We start from the raw sequence: 18,666 nt of genomic DNA on the forward strand, positions 1-18,666 counted from the left end.
ACACATTTCCTCTGGAAAGTGCAAGATTTGCAGAAGAGGCTTGCCGTGCGCTCACTGGGACTCTGAAATGCTGACCTGAATGCTGGCTAATCTGTGCAGTCAATTGAAACATCTTTGCTGCTTCCTGCGTGTGGTTCTGCATGTGTTACCTGAGTTATTATAGCCCTGCCATTACCATACTTCATTTGCTATTTCTCTTTCTTCATACATAGTCATTATCATTTGGTATATGATGATTTATTTTGCCCTTTATCTGTTGAATTTAAAGACATTTGAATGGTTAATTAGATCATTGTATCTTAATTCTAAGGTAAAGCCCTTGGAGATGACAAATATAGACATTATTTAAAACTATTTGCTGGGCGTGGTGGCGCACGCTTGTAATCCCAGCATTTGGGAGGCTGAGACAGGAGGATCGAGGTTCAGGACAGCCTCAGCTACTTAGTGAGGTCCTTCGCAACTCAGTGAGACCCTGCTTCAATATAAAGAATAAAAAATAGGGCTGGGGGTGTAGCTTGGAGATAGAATGCCCCTGGGTTCCATCCCCAGTATTGCAGAACAACAACAACAACAACAACAACAACAACAACAACAACAATATTTAACTGGGGTTGAGGGTGTGGCTCCGTAGTAGAGCACTTGCTTAGCATGTGTGAGGCCCAGAGATCAGCACCCCAAAACAAACAAAATTATATGTAACTATGCTGTTTATTTAATCTGTTATACATGTTTATGACCCAAAGAAACATTAGTAATTTCTTGAATTAGTTTACAAGTTTGTTATCTCTTGTTGATATGGTTAGATTGTATAAGTATAGCTGTCATATAAAGAATGCCATGAGTCGCTGGGTGTAGCGGTGCTCACAGGCTGAGACAGGAGGATCTCAGTTTACAGCCAGCCTCAGCTATGTGTGTGGTACTCTGGATTGAACCCAGGACCATTCTACCTCCAAGCTACACCCCCAGCCCTATTTTTTTATTCTTTATTTTGAAACAGGGTCTCACTAAGTTGCAAAGGGCCTCAGTAAGTAGCTGAGGCTGCTGGGAACTGAGATCCTCCTGTCTCAGCCTCCCGAATGCTGGGATTATAAGCATGTACCACCACACCCAGTTTCCTCTGTTGGATTTAACTAAACTAATATAAACATATTTGGCTGTCACTGTTGTTAAAATGTTTTCTAGAAATATATTTAATGTTTTTTCTCCCCAAATTTAGGCTTATAATTTTCAAATAGAACATAAGCCATAAGTTCTAATATAAATTTAAAAATTAAATAGTTCTAAATATGTGCAGCAAAATTTATACTTGGTGAAAATAGCTTTAAAAGTTTTGGGATGTGTATTTACATAAAAAATAATGCCTTCAGCTCCTCTATTTCAATCTAAGTAACATTCTTAATTTTATTTCTATTCTTACACGTTTTCTACAAGTTTTTTCTTTTTTTGGAAAAAAATATTTCAAAGCTTCAGTCTGTGACTCATTTTTTCCTATTTCGGTAATTCATTTTTCTAATTAGAGATTTCAACTAATTATCTTAAAGTCAACGACTCTAAAATTTCATTATTCTCCTTGTCTAAAAGAACACACACACACACACACACACACACACACACACACACACACACAGCGCTGGGAAAATGTGGTTGTCAAAGTTTCAAAACAGGCAGGATCCATTTATGCTGTCTTCATTATTAATAATAATATCTAGAGTAAGGAAAGGAATGTAGCATTTCTTTAAAGTGGGTTTCAGTATTTGGGAAACTTTTTTTTTTCTATTTCTAGAATCTCAGAAATGTAAATAGACAAACCACATAGCCCATACTCAGATGGCCTGGGATCACAGATGTTTCCAAAAGTACTTTTAAGACAAAGCACATTTTCCCCCTTTTTAATTGTAAGTGCACGGTGTTACATTTCTGCTCCTTAAAAGTGGGCCAAACGGGATAAATAAAACCAGGTTGAAAAACCAGCCTTGAAATCTTGCATGGCTATCATTCATCGACAGGCTGAATGACCCAGAAATCTGATTTTATTTTATTTTTTATGATTTTCACAACTGCAGCCAAATTGGACTTTTGAAAGAATTTCAGCAGGAACCAGGTGCAGAGTATCTCAACTGAAAGTCCTATTGTTTCTTCACCCCTGAGTTTTTTCTGGGCCAGGCAGCAGATTTCTCCAAGTGACCCAAAAGAACTAAGATAGAAAAAAGGGCTCTGTGTTGTCCTGAGGCAGCGCGGCCACAGGGCAGAGGCATCGATCTCAGCATCTCAGCAGCTGAAGGTCAGGAGAGCTGGCTGCCTGCGCACGAGTTCCCAAGGCTGGAGCAGGATGCTCCCACACTCCAGCACAGGCCCAAGGCAACCTCCCTGGTCTCTTGGGGGGGAGGAGGAGCTTGTGTTATTCACATGTTGACTAATTCGACTTTAGTGTAAAAGAGCTTTGTCTTCTGTCTCCTGTGGGATGCAAGGTGGCCAGGAGAGCATCCACGCTCCTTTCCTGTGACGTCTGTCTGTCAGCCGTGGTCTTGAGCCTGCTTCCGACTGCCCTGCCCTCTGCTCTGCTGGCCCAGCCCTTTCCCCCAGAGGGCATCTGAGAAGTAGTGCTCTGGGGAAGTGCTCCTGACTCAGCCGGGTGTCTGCCTGCTCCTGTGGCCTGTGTGTCACCCTGGAGTGCAGAGGTCTGGGGCAGAGCTCCCTCTGCACCCTCCCACCAAAGGGAAGGGCTGGCGGCTCCTCTTCCTTCTCCCTGGTAGACAGTCTGAACTCCTCTGTCTCCCACTGTGGCCCCTGGCCACAGGGCCGCTTCCCACACAGTGACCCGCCACAGGGGCACGGGCACTCTTTTTATTTGAACAAGAATAGCAGAGCCTGCTTTTTCTTAACTAGATCTACTAAGGTGCCTTTCATTAGTAAGATTTAGTTTTATTTTTCTACTATCATTAATATGTGTTTCCATATACCAGTTTTCCAGATAATTAATATCTGCTTTAAAAAAAAACTTTGAAATATAAAAGTATGGCATATAAAAGTATGGCTAATATAAAATATTCCCATGTCCATCCATGTATCCATCACTTGAATTTACTGTGTGTGTGTGTGTGTGTGTGTGTGTGTGTGTGTGTGTTACTAGGGATGTAACTCAGGGACATTCTACTTCTAAGCTACATCCCCTAGCCTTATTTTATTCTTTTATTTTGAAACAGGGTCTCATTAAGTTGCTGAGGGCCTCGATAAGTTACTGAGGCTGGCCTCAAACCTGTGATCCTCTTGTCTCCCAAGTACTGGGATTCCAAGCCTGTTGCTACCATGCCTGGCTATGGACTTCTAAATCATGCTGGGCGTGGTGCTGCACATTTAAAATCCCAGTACTTGGGAGACTGAGACAGGATTTCAGGGTCACAATCAGCTTCACAGCTTAGTGCGACCCTGTTTCAAAATAAAATAATAAAATAGGACTGGGAGGGAGATATAGCTCAGAGGTAGAATGCCCCTCGCCATCCCCAGTTCCACAGATAAATAAATAAACTTGTTAATTAATTAATTTAATAGGCAGAATTGAAGTCCCTCTGAGTCCCTTCTCTTCCATTTTTCTCCAAAGGCAGTAGCTATCCTTAATTTATTAATAATCATTCTCATTTATAAACTTTAATTATACATGGATATATGTGTAAATTATATAGACTTTGTTTAGAGCATTTATATACTTCTTTAGAAATGAGTTGACTCTGTTTCTGTGACTTTTTTTGTTTGTTTGGCTGAACATGATGGTTTTTGGGGTTTTTTTGGGGGGGGTTGTGTGTGTGGTACTGGGGTTCCTGGAAGCCCTTCTACCTCCGGGCTACACTCCCAGACCTATTTTATATTTTTATTCTGAAGCAGGGTCTCATAAGCCAGCGCCGCTGGCTTTGAACCTGCGCGATCCTCCTGCCTCCGCCTCCCAAGCGCGGGATTACCAGGCACAAGCATGCGCCTCCGCGCCCGGCTGAGCATGATGTTTCTTAAGATTCAGCCACGTTGCTGAATCTACATGTGACTCTCGCTCACTCCCCAGAGTGGCCCTTCTTAGACAGCAAGGTGCTATCCTGTTGGTGGACACTTCAGTTGCTGCCAGTGCTCTCCTGTGACCTTTTAAAAGCAGGTTTCCGCAGAAGACATAGGCATTCTTCTGTCTCTTTGAGAACGCATTTTTTTTAAGTGCCCCAAACTTGATTTTTTTTTTTTTTTTTTTTTTTTTTAGTGGTACCAGGGACGGAACCCAAGGGCACTGTCCCTTCAAGCTACACCTCCAGCCCTAGTTTTTAGTCTTTTTATTTCTGAAACAGGGTCTCACTGAGTTGCAAAGGTCCTCACTTAAGTAGCTGAGGCTGATCGCAAACCATGATCCTCTGGTCTCAGCCTCCCAAATGCTGGGGTTACAAGCGTGCGCCACCACGCCCAGCCCCAGACTTGATTTTAACCCTCTTCGTATTGGTCTCTGTGAGTCTGGTAAGCTGCTGCGCCTCTCTGGGCCTCAGTTTTCTTAGCCACAAGGCAATTCTAGACTAAACAGCCTCCATAAGCAGTGATTCTGTGATTCTCCATTTAGCATAAGAATCAATTCAGAAAAATAAAAACCTTTTAGAGTAGGCATATGTATTTGTAAAAATTTAAATGAAAATAACTTTGAGTCTCTTGGGAATTATTTCTTAATTTAGATTTTCTATGTTATTGAGTAGATAAACATAAATGAGGAAACTAAGCCTGGCTTTAAAGCCGTCAAAAAATTATCACTGGTTGTATTTGAGCAGCACGGAGGCGACTCTGGAGCCAAGCTTCCTGGCTTAGCTGCGGGGTTTGTGGCCAGCGGGTCGGCTGCACACAGCCTGTGGGTCACGGATCGCCCCATGAGTCAGGATGGCTCAAGCCTGTCATTGTGAACATGAATTGTGATATTTCATGCTACAGAAATGGTGCTCTTTCAGGGCCTTTTGAAATGCCAAGGACATTCTGACCCTAAATATGACACCCTTCAGATTCTATACTTTTTTTTTTTTTTTTTTTTTTTTTTTTTTTTTTTTTTTGCAGTACTGGGGATGGAACCCAAGGGCATTTTACCTACAAGATACACCCCCAGCCCTATTCTTTAGTCTTTTTGTTTTTTATTTTTGTTTTGTTTTTGTGGTACTGAGGGTGGAACCCAGGGACTTTTCTACCTCTGGATTATACTCCCAGACCTGTTTTTTATACGTTATTTGGAAACAGGTTCTCACTAAGTTGCTGAGAGCCTCACTAAGTAGTTGAGGCTGGCTTTGAAACTGTGCAATCCTCCTGTCTCAGCCTCCCAAGCTCTGGGATTACAAGTATGCGCTACCATGCCTACCTATCATTTTATTTTTATTTATTTATTTAATTATTATTATAATTATTTTTTGGTGGTACTGGGGATGGAACCCTTCTACCTCCGGGCTATACTCCCAGACCTATTTTATATATGTTATTTGGAAACAGGGTCTCTCTAAGTTGCTGAGAGCCTCACTAAGTAGCTGAGGCTGGCTTCGAACCTGCGCGATCCTCCTGTCTCCGCCTCCCAAGCGCGGGGATTACAAGCATGCGCCACCGTGCCTGGCTTTTTATTTTTGAAACAGGGTCTCGTTGAGTTGTGAAGGGCCTCAGTAGTAGCTGAGACTGTCCGCGAACCACGATCCTCCCATCTCAGCCTCCCAAATGCTGGGATTACAAGGGTGCATCACCACGCCTAGATAATTCTTAACAAACAAACAAACAAATAAACATTTGTACCCACAGTAGCAAGATAAACTGCGGTCAGTGTGGCAGCCCCTTCATCCTTGTCAGTCGCCTCGAGGCCTCTCCTGACAGTAGCACAGAGATGTTGTAGCAGCTGCTTGGGTGGCTTATTATCCTTTTATTCTTACTATTTTCTGGTTCTTGACAAAACACTAGACAAAATTACCTTCAGAAAGGCACTGTAGTGTATTGCTAAATGTAGTAGCTTGCATTGCCCTATACTTGTGAATATAAATTTTCTTAATTAGATGGACTTGCGTACTAGTATAAAGGATATTGTGATTGATGCCAGCAGCCATTCCATGCTCACCACTGTTCTCAGCAATCTGGTGGATCGAAGAAGTGACCCAGCTCCAGGGGTGGGTCTTGATGATTCTAAATTTAGGGATGGATTTACATTAATCTAGTCTTGGTAACTCCCCATGGCAGTGATTGGTTCAGGAATTCGGCCTTCGCCCTCCAGAACACAACGTTCCCATGCTGCAATTTAGACATGAAGCCCACCAAGTGCTGTGTGCATGTATATGAGACTGCAAGGCACCAGTAAAAGTAAATAAAAATAATCCAAAAATGAGAAGTGAAGAATTTGATCATGGGAAGCTTTGGGAAGACACGTTCTCACTGTGTGTGTGTGTGTGTGTGTGTGTGTGTGTGTGTGTGTGTGTGTGACTGGGGATTGAACCCAGGGGCATTCTACCTCTGAGCTATACCCCTGTCCCTATTTTATCTTTTATTTTGTGGGGTTTTTTTTTTGTTGTTGTTGTTGTTGTTTAGTGGTACTAAGGATTGAACCCCAGGCCATTCTACCTCCAAGCTACACCCGTAGCCTTATTTTATTTTGAAACGGGGTCTCACTAGGTTGATGAGAGTCCCATTACTTGCTGAGGCTGTCCTTGAACCTTCAATCCTCCTGTCTCAGCCTCCTAAGTAATGGGATTACAAGCCTGCACCACCACACCAGCTTTATCTTTTATTTTGAAGCAGGGTCCTGCTAAGTTGCTAAGAACCTCACTAAATGGCCGAGGCTGGTCTCAAACCTGTGATCTTCCTGTCTCAACCTCTCAAGTTCTGGAAGTACAGGGTACACTACCATGCCTGGCACATTCTCACTTTTAAGAGAGGCACAGGAAGATGGTCTCTTTTTTTCTTGATATTGCTGTTATGGTCAGGAACACAACCAGTCAGATAGTCCTCAGAGTCAGAGCCACGGGGAAGCCTAGAGAATTGAGCCAGAACTACTAGACTGTACTCTGAGCCCAGCTCAACACTGGCCTTGTTAGGAGTCAGCAAATTAATGCAAGGTAGTTTGATTTGGGGTCTCTGTTATTTGCAGTTGATATAATTTACAGCAAATTATTCTTTAAACCCCTGGAGTAGTCTCAGAACATTACTGTTTTTTTCAGCGGTAAACTGAATGTTAATTCACTATATTTTTATTGATATTTCTATTGATACTATTATCAAATTAATGATAAGTGACTTCATTTTCTTCTTAGAATAAGTGTCCTCAGCATCCTCATTATTTGTACTTTAGTATATTAAAAAAAAACTATTTCTAAGGTTGTTCACACATAGTAGCATTTACCACTCACTTAAATAGATGAAAGTATTTAACCTTTAATTTAGTACCCACTGTGTATATGCTTCTGTTTTCAACTTAACTTTCAAAGAGGATGGGTCCTTGCTTGATTTGAGAGCAAATATATAAACAAAACCCAGCAACACTGGATTCGGTCACTGTACAAAAGCCAGGCTTGAGCAGGGATGAACATGGCTGAGTGGAGAAGAGAGAGCATGGCATGGTGGGGTGGCACCCTTAGACAAGCTTGCAAGAGCAGAGGAAAAGAGGTACAGGGCCCACTGGGCGAGACAAAAGGCCCAAGTAGCCGGGCGGGCTCACACCTGTAATCCCTGTGCTCAGGAGGCTGACACAGGAGGGCTGAAGGTTCAAAGTCAGAATTTAGCAAGATCCCGTTGTAAAATAAAAAGGGCTGAGAGTGTTGCTTGGAGGTTGAATGCCCCTGGATTTAATCCCCAGTAACAAAACAAAAAAGAAAAAGAAAAAAGAAAGAAAAGAAAAAGAAATAGAAAAACATAAAAAGAAGATAAAAAGGCCCAATTGAAGAAGCTCTGCGGGTAGTGTGAGGAAACTGCGTCCCACGGGAAAGGCTGGGTGGGATGCCAGGCGAGGAAGCGGAACTGGCCCTTCTTCGGCAGAGCAGTGGCGCCCCTCGGGGATGGCTGGAGGTTACTCCAGCAGAGGCTTGGGGGGGGGGGAATTAGACCAGGGAGAGGCTGGCACAGTAGCCTGGGAAGCCATTACCAACAATCCACACAGGAAGTAACAGCAGCAGTAAGAAAACAGAGTCTGAATTCTGTAAGGAATTCCAGAGTTCCCAAAGCTGTTCATACACATTATCTTAAATTAGATTAATTAGATCCTCCAACCTTCTCTGTCCATGAAGCTACAAGGTCTAGAGAAGCTAAGCAACCTGTCCCAAAGTTGTTTGTAACAGAATATAACCAAAAATCGAAGTCTTTTGACTTTCCCATTTACTGCTTTACTGCTTTTTAATACTCTTAGTATTTTCTGATTTTAGTGAAATTCCTACCTTGTAAGAATGTTAGCCTGTTTTAGGTTCTTGCTTGCTTTCCTCCATGTCTGCTAATTTGACTGTGCTCTCCACCTGTTTACCAGTGGCTCTTGACAGCAGCATAAACAAAAGCTAAATATCACTACCACTCTTACAAACATTGAAAAATATACCAATAGCGTAAAGATGGTTAGGAGCCACCAGCCTTTAGAACTTCCTCAAGTAACAGGTAATACTTCTAAGAAATACAAAGCACAAAAAACGAAAGACTAGGTCAGTAGAAAGTGCCTAGGATAAATGGAGAGTGAGATGGTAAGGGAGGCTCGAGATGGCTTTGTGGAATGAAGGCGGTCAGGTCGCCCCTGATTCCCAACACGGGCAAAGCCAACTGGAAAGACCTGGAGCTGTCATCTTAGCAAGTCAGAAGTAGGAAAGTGTTCAGCTCAACAGATTATTTCTGTATTTACTTATTGTGGTACTGAACATTGAACTCAGGGCTTTGCACATCATAGGCAAGCAAGCTACACCCCATGAGTTATCTCTAGTCCTTCAATATTGTTTTGAGAAAGGGTCTTGCTAAGTTATTCAGGCTGGCCTTGAATTTGTGGTCCTCCTGACTCAGCCTCCCGAGTAGCTGGAAGTACAGGCCTATGCCACCATGCCCGGCTTAAGCAAGTATTTTGATACATATCAACTTGTATTTAAAATGTGAATAAGCCGGGCCTGGTGGCACACGCTTGTAATCTCAGTACTTGGGAGGCTGAGACAGGAGGATCACAGTCCATGGCCAGCCTCAGCTTACTTAGAGGTCCTCTGCAACTTAGACCTTGTTTCAAAATAAAGAATTAAAAATAGGGCTGGGGGTATAGCTCGGAGGTAGAATACCCCTGGGTTCCATCCCCAGTACTGAAAAACAAATAAATAAATAAAAGTAAAATGTGAATAAACTATTAATGGCAAGATGTTAAATACTTGTCCTTTAAGTTATTCTGTAGGCATGCAGTAGACATTTTGAGTGTCAGGATTCTTTTCATTTTGGTTGTGATTTTGTTAAAAGAGAAACTTCAGACAGATTAAATTTACTGGGGATTAAGTGAGCAAAGAACAGCTCGTGAATGCAGCAGCCCAGGAACCAGCATAGGCTCCATGAACGCAGGCTGCCCAAAGAGGAGTGGCACACGGGAAATGCAGGTGCGTGCGGAGAGAGCGCCCTCGGTTAAAACTTGGCATTTGCTGGATTTCGGCCCGATTTGACTACAACTCATCTGCTGGGATTGGCTGAGACTCAGTTATTTGCTACAAAGCAGATTCTTAAGTTAGGTTTCCATTTGCTTAGGACCGCGTCAACCCACAGTTCCCCCGCACAAGGACTCGAACGTGTGAGCGAGGAGGCTTTTTTCAGGCCAAATTTAGTTTAACATGGTAAAAAGAAAACAGTGTGATAAAATTTCTCATCTTCACCATTTTTTTTTGAAGATTTAAAGAAGTTTATTAAAAGATAGAAATACAGCCCCATGCCAAAATGGCATGGGGGGATGACTCAAAATGAATACACCCCATCTTCACTGTTTTTAAGCGCACAGTTCCGTGGCATTAAGTGTGTTCATTTTGTCGTGTAACTCTTCTCCAGAACTTGCAAACCTGAAACTCCCCGTCACAACTGACTCCTCCCTCCCCTCCTCCCTCTAGCCCGGCAAGCACCATTCCACTTTCTGTCTCTGTGCATTGGGGAAGTGGTAAATGTTTTTAGATTTTATCTCAAGAAACATTTATTGTGCATGTGACAGGTTTGGGGCATTGTTCTTGCTGCCAGCCAAAAAGAGAGTAAAGGGCCGGGCGTGGTGGCGCACGCTTGTAATCCCCGAGCTTGGGAGGCTGAGACAGGAGGATCACGCAGGTTAGTGAGACTGTCAGCAACTTAGTGAGACCCTGTTTCCAAATAAAGTATAAAATAGGTCTGGGTGTATAGAAAAGCCCCTGGGTTCCACTCCCAGTGCCACCAAAAGAGAGAGGGGGTGGTGAGAGAGGGTGAGAGAGAGACAGACAGACAGACAGATACTAAAGAAAGGTCTTTAAGAGCATCTTTGTAATCCCAGTGCTTGAGAGGCTGAGTGAGACAAGAGGTTCAAGGACAGCCTCTGCACATAGTGACTTTCACTAACCTAGTGACTTTCACTAACCTAGTGAGACCCTGTTTCTAAATAAAATAAAATAAAATAGAACAGCCCTGGAGTCAATCCCCAGTAACACACACACACACACACACACACACACACGCGCGCGCGCGCACGCACACACACACACACACAATTTCCACAATAAAAACCAGTGTTATTAGTCCTAAGGAATGGCAAAGCCAGTTCTGTGAGATGCCGTGCTCGCAGTGGTACTCAAGCTGTGGAGGCGAGTTTTCCTTCCACCACTGCGGACTCTGCAGCCATGAGGAAGGCACCTTAAGATACGAAATGTGAGCACCGTGACCTGGCTTTGTGTTTGCTTATCCATGCTTATTAGTGAGGGAAAGGAATGATGACGAGGTTGTTTTGCTGGGTTAGCTTGGGTGTGATTTTTGTCTACATCAAGCTTCACAAGAGAACCTAAAAAAATATCTCTTAGGGAAAAGTACCACACTGAGGAGGGCAAAACTAATTGGTTTAATTTTATGTATCATTTAAAGCTGAGACTGGGAAACAGCTTTTGTGGGTGTTTTCAGTTTCTTTCTGAAGAAACATAGCTATTGAAGGTTCCTCACCCCAAATAACTGCTGCTAATGTTCAAGATAACTTAGAGGGTACGTAATTTACACACATTCTTGAAATGTCTTAGGAACTACTTTGAGTTCCGTACAGAATACAAAATAATGGAAAAACCTAAAACAAAGCTGAGCCACCAGATAATGAAGATTTAGCAAATTACTGATCCCTCTGAAAGTTTATTCCTGACATATGATAGAGTGTGCTTGCTGACTGTTGAAGGCTGTGTGTGTGTGTGTGTGTGTGTGTGTGTGTGTGACTGGGTATTGAACCCAGGGGCATTCTATCTCCAAACTATACCACATCTCTACTTTATATTTGGTTTTGAAACAGGATCTCACTAAATTGCGAGAGACTTCCTACTTACTGAGGCTGTCCTTGAACTTGCAATCCTCCTATCTTAGCCTCCCAAGTCCTGGGATTACAGATGTGCGCCACCACGCCTGGCCTTTTGTGGTTCTTGGTAGTCGGAATCCATAAATAAGTTTTGAGCTACTATAGTGAAGGGAAATAGGTTGGGGCTGCATCTTTGAAGTGCCAGAGCCCCGCATCACTTTCACACGCCGCAGCAGCCGCGCCAGGCCCTGCCGAGAGCCTTCCTTTCTTTGGCTTCAGGTTAAATTCACCGAGGGAGCTTTGAAAGCAACAGTGCCCTTACCAGTTAAGTCAGAACCTCAGACTTTGGGGAGGAAGCAGGCCTACTCATGAGGTTTTTTGTTTTTGTTTAAGTTCTGCAAGTAATGCTGAAGTCAGACAGGCTGAAAACCATTCTAGCTACTTAAATTCTAGGCGGTCATCTCTGGGACATTGATTAAGATGTATATAAAATACTTGCTAACTGTGTACACTTGAATGCCAGCCTTCCCTCCCTGTCATCAGATAGGAGAGGTGTTTCGCATTTTTGTTTTCTTCTTAGTTGCAGTTTCTGAAGGGAAAATGAAAAAGAAGGAGAAAGGCATTTTAAAGCGGTCCCGTGGCCTTCTTTAGGGAAGGACGGGGAAGGGATGGGAAGTATTGTTTAAATGTATTTCAGGAAGTAGAAAATATGGCATGTTCTCAATCTATCTAAATTATGTAACTTTGCGGAATGTGGTACATTTGTGTCAAAATAATGAGGCATAGAATGCGCTGCATTTAACACGTGTGGGAATTCTTTGCAGAGTAATTAGCATTCCTTTCTTCAGCCTGTATTCAGAGGAAACATACCATTCACACCCTCTCTGCGTTCACATTCTCCAGTGCGTTGGAGAGCTTTTTTTTTCTTTTTTCTTTTTTCTTTTTCAATAGAAATCTTTGTCCTCTTTCTAATAAGACTTGGATTAGATTTGAAGAAACCTAACTTATCCTTTTTTTGTTTTTCTGGCAGGAATTGATTTTAAAATCAGAACGATAGAACTAGATGGAAAGAAAATTAAGCTTCAGATATGGTAAGTAAAAATATATATATACACAGGGTTTTTAATTGGAATTTAAAGTGGGAGTTTAAAAAAAAGTGAATTGTGATGAAGTTAGAGGCATCCTGTGATAGCTCAAACCTCTTTTCTGTATCATGACCAAGGAGACATGGGCAAGTACCAAGCATCCTTCAAAGGCACCTCCAGCAAGAGTGGGAAATGAGGGATGGTATCACTGACTCTTAGATCCAGAAGAATCCTGGGAGCTCATTCTTCCAGGACTCCAATTTACACAAAGGAAACTAAATTCTAAAAAGAGCACATTACTTCTACATTGCCATTGTTGTGGCTTTGAAATCAGATAAGGTAAAATGTAAAGTCATACAAACCCTAAACTGAAAGTGCCACATTCTAGCCACAGTGCCCCTAAATTGAGGACTTTGGGCCAGCTGCTTCCCTTCTGTGTTTGCTTTCTGACTCTATTTCAGAATATCTGAGATAATTAGCTTAGAAAGAAGAAAAGTTTATCTTGGCTCATAGTTCAGAGGTCCTGATCTAAGATCTGGCAGACCCATGGCTTTAGGCCTCTGAGGGTGGTGCGGGATGGCAGTGGTGGGAGCACATAGTATAGAACAGACTGCTCCCTCCTGAACCGGGAAGCGGGACAGAGACAGGAGGGGCCAGGGTCCCACATCCCTTCAAGGGGATGGATGCTCCCAGGACCTAAGGGCCTCCCAGAGACTCTGCCACCTCCCAGCACCACCGCTGGGGGCCAAGCCTTTAGCTTTACATGGACCTTTGAGAGGACACGTACCTAAACCATAGCACCTTCTCAGGGTCTGCTTTCTCTCACTTATAAATTGGTTTTATATAGACAACATTGGAGTTTTCCCCTAGCTCTGATATTTTATAATTTATTTGCTTCTCGTGATTAAACAGAAAAATGATATCTGTTGGAATGCAAAGTAGGGATAAAATAAGTAATGCCTTGTCTTAATTCAGACTGCTCTTTTTTTCTTTTAATTTTTTTTCTTTTACACAATCAGAATACTTCTGACACCAGATGTATGTGGGGATTTTCAGGGTACACTAAATAAGTGTTCTATAATGTTCTGGAGATGGCATCAAAGGCATAAGTTGAGGGCTCAGTCGGCCGCTATTACAGTTGCAAACAGTAAGTTGTCACCCGTACTTGTCACTGACTGGCTCTATACCAGAGCTCCCACAGTCTCCCCAGTTTTTTTTGTTGGTTTGTTCCTTTGTGGTACTGAGGGTTGAACCCAGGGCACCTACCACTGAGCTACACTCTGTCCCTTTTTTTTTGAGATGAGGTCTCACTTAGTTGCTTAGGCTGGCCTTGAACATGGGATCCTCCTACCTCAGTCTCTCTAGAAATTATAGGCACATGCCTCCACGTCTGGCTTGTTCATTATAAAAGATATTGTAAAGAATACAGGTGAACAGGCAGATGAAAGAGAGGCACAGGGCAGGCCCCATGGGGTGTGGAGCGTCTGCGCGCCCTCTGCCACGTGGCCTTCTCGGCACCTCTACACCTCCACGTCTCTGAGCGCTCCTGACCCCTGCCCTCTTGGGGTGCAGGGAGGCTTCATTTCATAGGCACAGTCTCTACCATTGGCCTTTGGTGATGGACTCCAGGTTGTCCTGCTCCCCTCCCTCAGGGTTGGGTGGTGGGACTGAAGGTCCTCCCCTCTAATCACAGGCTTGGTTCCCTTGGCAACCAGCCCTGGTCCTGAGGCCATCCCCAACCACCAGTCACTCTCATCATACAGAAAGACACATTACTTTGGAGATTCCTAGAGTTTTAGAAACTGTGCCAGAAACCCGTGGCAGAGACCAAATATATATTTCTTATTATATCACACTTGCACAGCAGCTAAAAAAAAAACCATACCAAGACATTGTATTCTTAGAGTTCCAGAGGCTGGGAGGTCCAGGGTCATGGTGTGCGTAGATCCAGGGTCTAGCGAGGGTCAGTCTCCTGGCTGCAGATGGCTCCCTAATGGGCCTGGGAGATCACCTCTCCTGGCTCTTCTCACAGGGCACTGATTCCATTCAGAGAATTCTGCTCTCGTGAGCTGATTGCCTCCCAGAGGCCCACCTCTGAATACCAGCGCCTTGACAAGTAGCTTCCAGATGCACAGTTAAAGGAACACAGACATTTAGTCTACAACATGTCTCTCATCTCTCAGATTAGAGTGTGCACGGCAAAGATTTCCTTATGAACACACATCTCTAGATGGTGAATTTGTAAAGAATTTATCAAACTACAGTCAGTAAATATGGGATGTTCAGATTGCCAAATTGAGTATTTTTGACTTGAATTCAGAAGTTCGTGTGTGTGTGTGTGTGTGTGTGTGTGTATGTGTCTAGGGATGGAACCCAGGGCCATTGCATCTCCGAGCTACACCCCCAGCCATATTTTTTATTCTTTATTTTGAAATAAATAAAGATCTCACTAAGGATCTCACTAAGTAGCTGAGGTTGGCCACGAACCTGGGATCCTCCTGTCTCAGCCTCCCAAATGCTGGGATAACAAGCGTGCACCACCACGCCCAGCAGAAGTTCTTCTTATATGTATTTTTAATCTAGTAGACACAAGTTAATCTCTTTCAGTATGATGCCTCTTGTGGAGCCATGTAGATTTGGAGCCTTGAAGAAGATTTTGGTGATGTTTGCTGGTATATAGATAATGATGATAGCAGCAAAGAAAATTTAGAAATTCAGAGCAAACACAGCCTAAGAGGCCGAGCTAAAAAATAAAGTGCAGGTCAAGTCCTTTATCCTGAGAGCTTGGAACTAGAAGTGTTTGGGCTTTCAGATTTTGGAACATTTGCATTTAGATAATGCAGTAGCTGAGGGATGAGATCCAGGTCTAAACACAGCCTGAAGGTAATTTTATACTATGTTTTTAAATATTTTGTACATGAAACAAAGTATTGGGGTATGGACTTTTACACTTGACATGTTGGCACATACAAAGTTTCACATTTTATATTTCAGATTTTAAAGCCTTTCAGATTTCAGATTCTTATCCTATAATATATATCAATTTTGTTTTGTTTTGTGTTTTCTATAGGCTCTTTTTCTTCTTTGAATCTCAGGACTGAGATAAAGCTAGATTACTGTCTTGCTAGAATACCGTCTTAAACGCCCCAGCCCCTCCTCTATTGAAGAGGAACTAGGACTTAGGGTGTGAGGGTGGCTGCATTCGTCTGAGTGCCGCTGTCTGGGTCAGTGACAATGCCCGACAACTACTCAAATCTCCTGGAACGTGGTGTCAGGTTTGTGGGTTCATCTGATCTAGTGGCTCCCAGTAAACTTCACTGGAAACATCCTGAAGGTTCCCACAGGCCGCCCTTTTCATCTGTTGACGTGTAGTAAGAAGCCAAATATTTTAAAGATATAAACATTTTAAAGAGGAAAGCACAGAGAATTTTTGATTCTGTGTTATACAGGCTTTATGGTAGCAATAGAAATATTTCTAGGAGCCTATGATGGCAGCTAGTTAGAACTGAATACAGTGTTTGGCTGTGGTTTGTGCCCCAAAGTCCTGCAATGGGAGCTTGGCCCCATGTGACAGTGGGAGCCCATGTGGGGCCTAGAGGGAGGAGCCCAGTCACAAGGGTGATGCCCTCAGAGGGGAATACTAATCTCCTGGTGTGAGTTGCTATTTTTTTAATTGTTGATTTTTATGCCCTGAATTGAACCCCAAGGGGCACTCTATCTCTGAGCTATACTCCAGCCCTTTTAATTTTTTTTTATTTTGAAACAGTGTTTCACTGAGTTGTTGAGGGCCTTGTTAAGTTGCTGAGGCTGTCTTCAAATCTGTCATCCTCCTGTCTCAGCCTCCTAAAGTACGAGGATGACTGGCTTGGCAGCCACACCCAGCTGGAGTGAGTTCTTGCAAGAGCAAGTTGTTACCAAAGCCTGAGCCTGACCCTGAGTCACTGTCTGGCTTGTGAGAGGTGACTGCTTCCTCCTGTTGCTGCCACTACCACCCGCCATGGTGTGCTACAGCCCAGAGGTCGTCACTAGGCCCGGCCAGTGCCGGAGCCCTGCCCTGGCCCTCCACAACTGGATCCAAATAAACCTTTTTTCTCTTTTTGTGGTGCTGGGGATCAATCCTAGGCTGTTGTGCATCCTAAGCAAGCACTGTATCACTGAGCTACACCCCCTACTCCAGTAAACCCTTTTTTTGAATAAAGTAACCTGCCTGCCTCAGATATTTTGTTATAATAATACAAAACATCATGGCTCTATCATTACTTTTAGCAGCAAAATAGTTTGCACTTAGCCTTTACAACATACATATACCGTGGTAGGATTTCTTCTCCTTCCTCACTGCAAAGCTATTGCTAAGCAGTAGTATCCATGACTCAAGAATATATGGTTACCCTGCTCAAGGGTGCTTGGCTGGCTTTCCCCATGATTGGTTTGCTATGCAGAAAACAAGTGTCACAAGTTTCTAATCCTGATTGGTGAGAGAATGACAAGGTAAGGCTTTGGTGTGGCTCCGGCCCTGGACAGCCGGAGCCTAGGGTGCTCGCGACTCCGAGGGTCTGAGCTTGTGGCAGGGATGGGGCCTCGGCCCTCCTGAGCCTGCTTCCTCTTGTGCAGAAGGAGGATCATGATAATACCCACACCCCACGCGCCCCAGGCTGTGGTGGCATCCTGTAGGCAGAACGTAAGGACATTTTGTAAGACACAAATGTTAAGGTGTTTATTGTTTTTAATATACTATATTTCCCTTGGACCTTTGTCCCTTGTTAGGATTCAGTATGTATTAGGTTTCTAATACATTTCTACAAATGCTTCTTTCTCCCTCGCAATTAAATTGTACGATTTAGTTTGAGTGGCTCAGGGAAGGAATTAGTTCTGGCTATAAGTAGCAATTTTGAGAATATTGATTTCCCCAACTATCAAGGAAATTTGACTTCCTTTAATAAGGTTGCTGCTATAAATGTAATTAGATACTTGTATTTTTCAGAGGAAAAATACACTTGCTTTTATTTTTTTCAGTGCTAGGAATTGAATCCAGGGCTTTGCACACGGCTAGGCAAATGTTCTTCCAGCCAACCAGAATCTATTTTAATGGTATGACATCAGCTTTAAAAAAAAAAAGAATATGCCATGTGTGATGGCACATACCTGTAATTCTAGTACTTGGGAGGCTAAGACAGGAGGACCACATGTTTGAGGCCAGTCTTGGCAACCTAGTGAGATCCTCTGCAACTTAGTGAGACCCTATTTCAAAACTAAAAAGAAAAATTTAAAAAGGGCTCAGGGTATACTTTGGAGGTCAAATGCCCCTGGATTCAATCCCTAGAACCAATAAAAGGAAGGAAGGATGGATGGATGGATGGATGGATGGATGGATGGAAGATAAAAAATAGCAAGAATCTATTGAAGTTGATGTAATTTTGAAGTGTCTATGTTTAAAAACCTGTGGGAGCATCATCAAGAGTGCTCTGTTGAAGTGCAGGCTCTCGTAATCACAGGCTCTGCTGCTGGGAACGCTCTGAAGGAGAGCTGCCTTACTGTGCTCTGCTGAGCAGAATGGGCACAGTAGTAAGTCCAGTTGAATTGTTTGCTTTGTACAGAAATCAGATGTTCAGTCAAGAAAGCAAAATGCCTTAATCATAAGCGTGTATAAAAAGGATTCTTGCTATCCCATGAGTCCAGGAATTTGGAACTATTCCCTGTTCCCGCCCACGTGTGTCTGATTGATATGACGTGCCGGCTGCCAGCAGGACCTGCACTTTCCCGTGGCTGCATTCATCAAGGCCGAGGTTTGCATCCCGGCATCTTGAGCCGCCTCCAGCTCCTGCGTCTCCTCGCCTCGCCCTGCCCCTGCTGCGGCCTGCAGACCCGAGTGGTCTCCTCCCGCGGCGGCCCCTCCTCTCTGATGCCCTGGTGACTTAAAACCACTCTCTCCTTTGTTTCAAATTTTAGGGACACAGCAGGTCAGGAAAGATTCCGAACAATCACGACGGCGTACTACAGAGGAGCCATGGTGAGTGCTGGCGGGTGTGGAACTCCTCAGGTGGAGGTTAGGCATGAATATTCATTTGCCCCAGTTAGAGGGTTCAGGCTGGAATCTAGTACAGTGGGCATAAATAA

General features: G+C 43.5%; 1 protein-coding gene across 1 annotated transcript in view; it reads left to right on the forward strand.

The window, feature by feature from the left end:
- Positions 1-18,666, forward strand: part of RAB8B (RAB8B, member RAS oncogene family) — a gene marked incomplete at both ends in the record, with an annotated part of 67,621 nt that overhangs the window by 40,004 nt on the left and 8,951 nt on the right. The window contains 2 exons of the mRNA XM_080691970.1: positions 12,498-12,558; positions 18,499-18,559. Of these exons, the coding sequence (XP_080548096.1) occupies positions 12,498-12,558; positions 18,499-18,559 (122 nt within the window). The remainder of the gene's footprint in view (positions 1-12,497; positions 12,559-18,498; positions 18,560-18,666) is intronic.

Source organism: Muscardinus avellanarius (assembly GCF_963383645.1).
Source record: "Muscardinus avellanarius genome assembly, chromosome: 3".
Taxonomy (NCBI): domain Eukaryota; kingdom Metazoa; phylum Chordata; class Mammalia; order Rodentia; family Gliridae; genus Muscardinus; species Muscardinus avellanarius.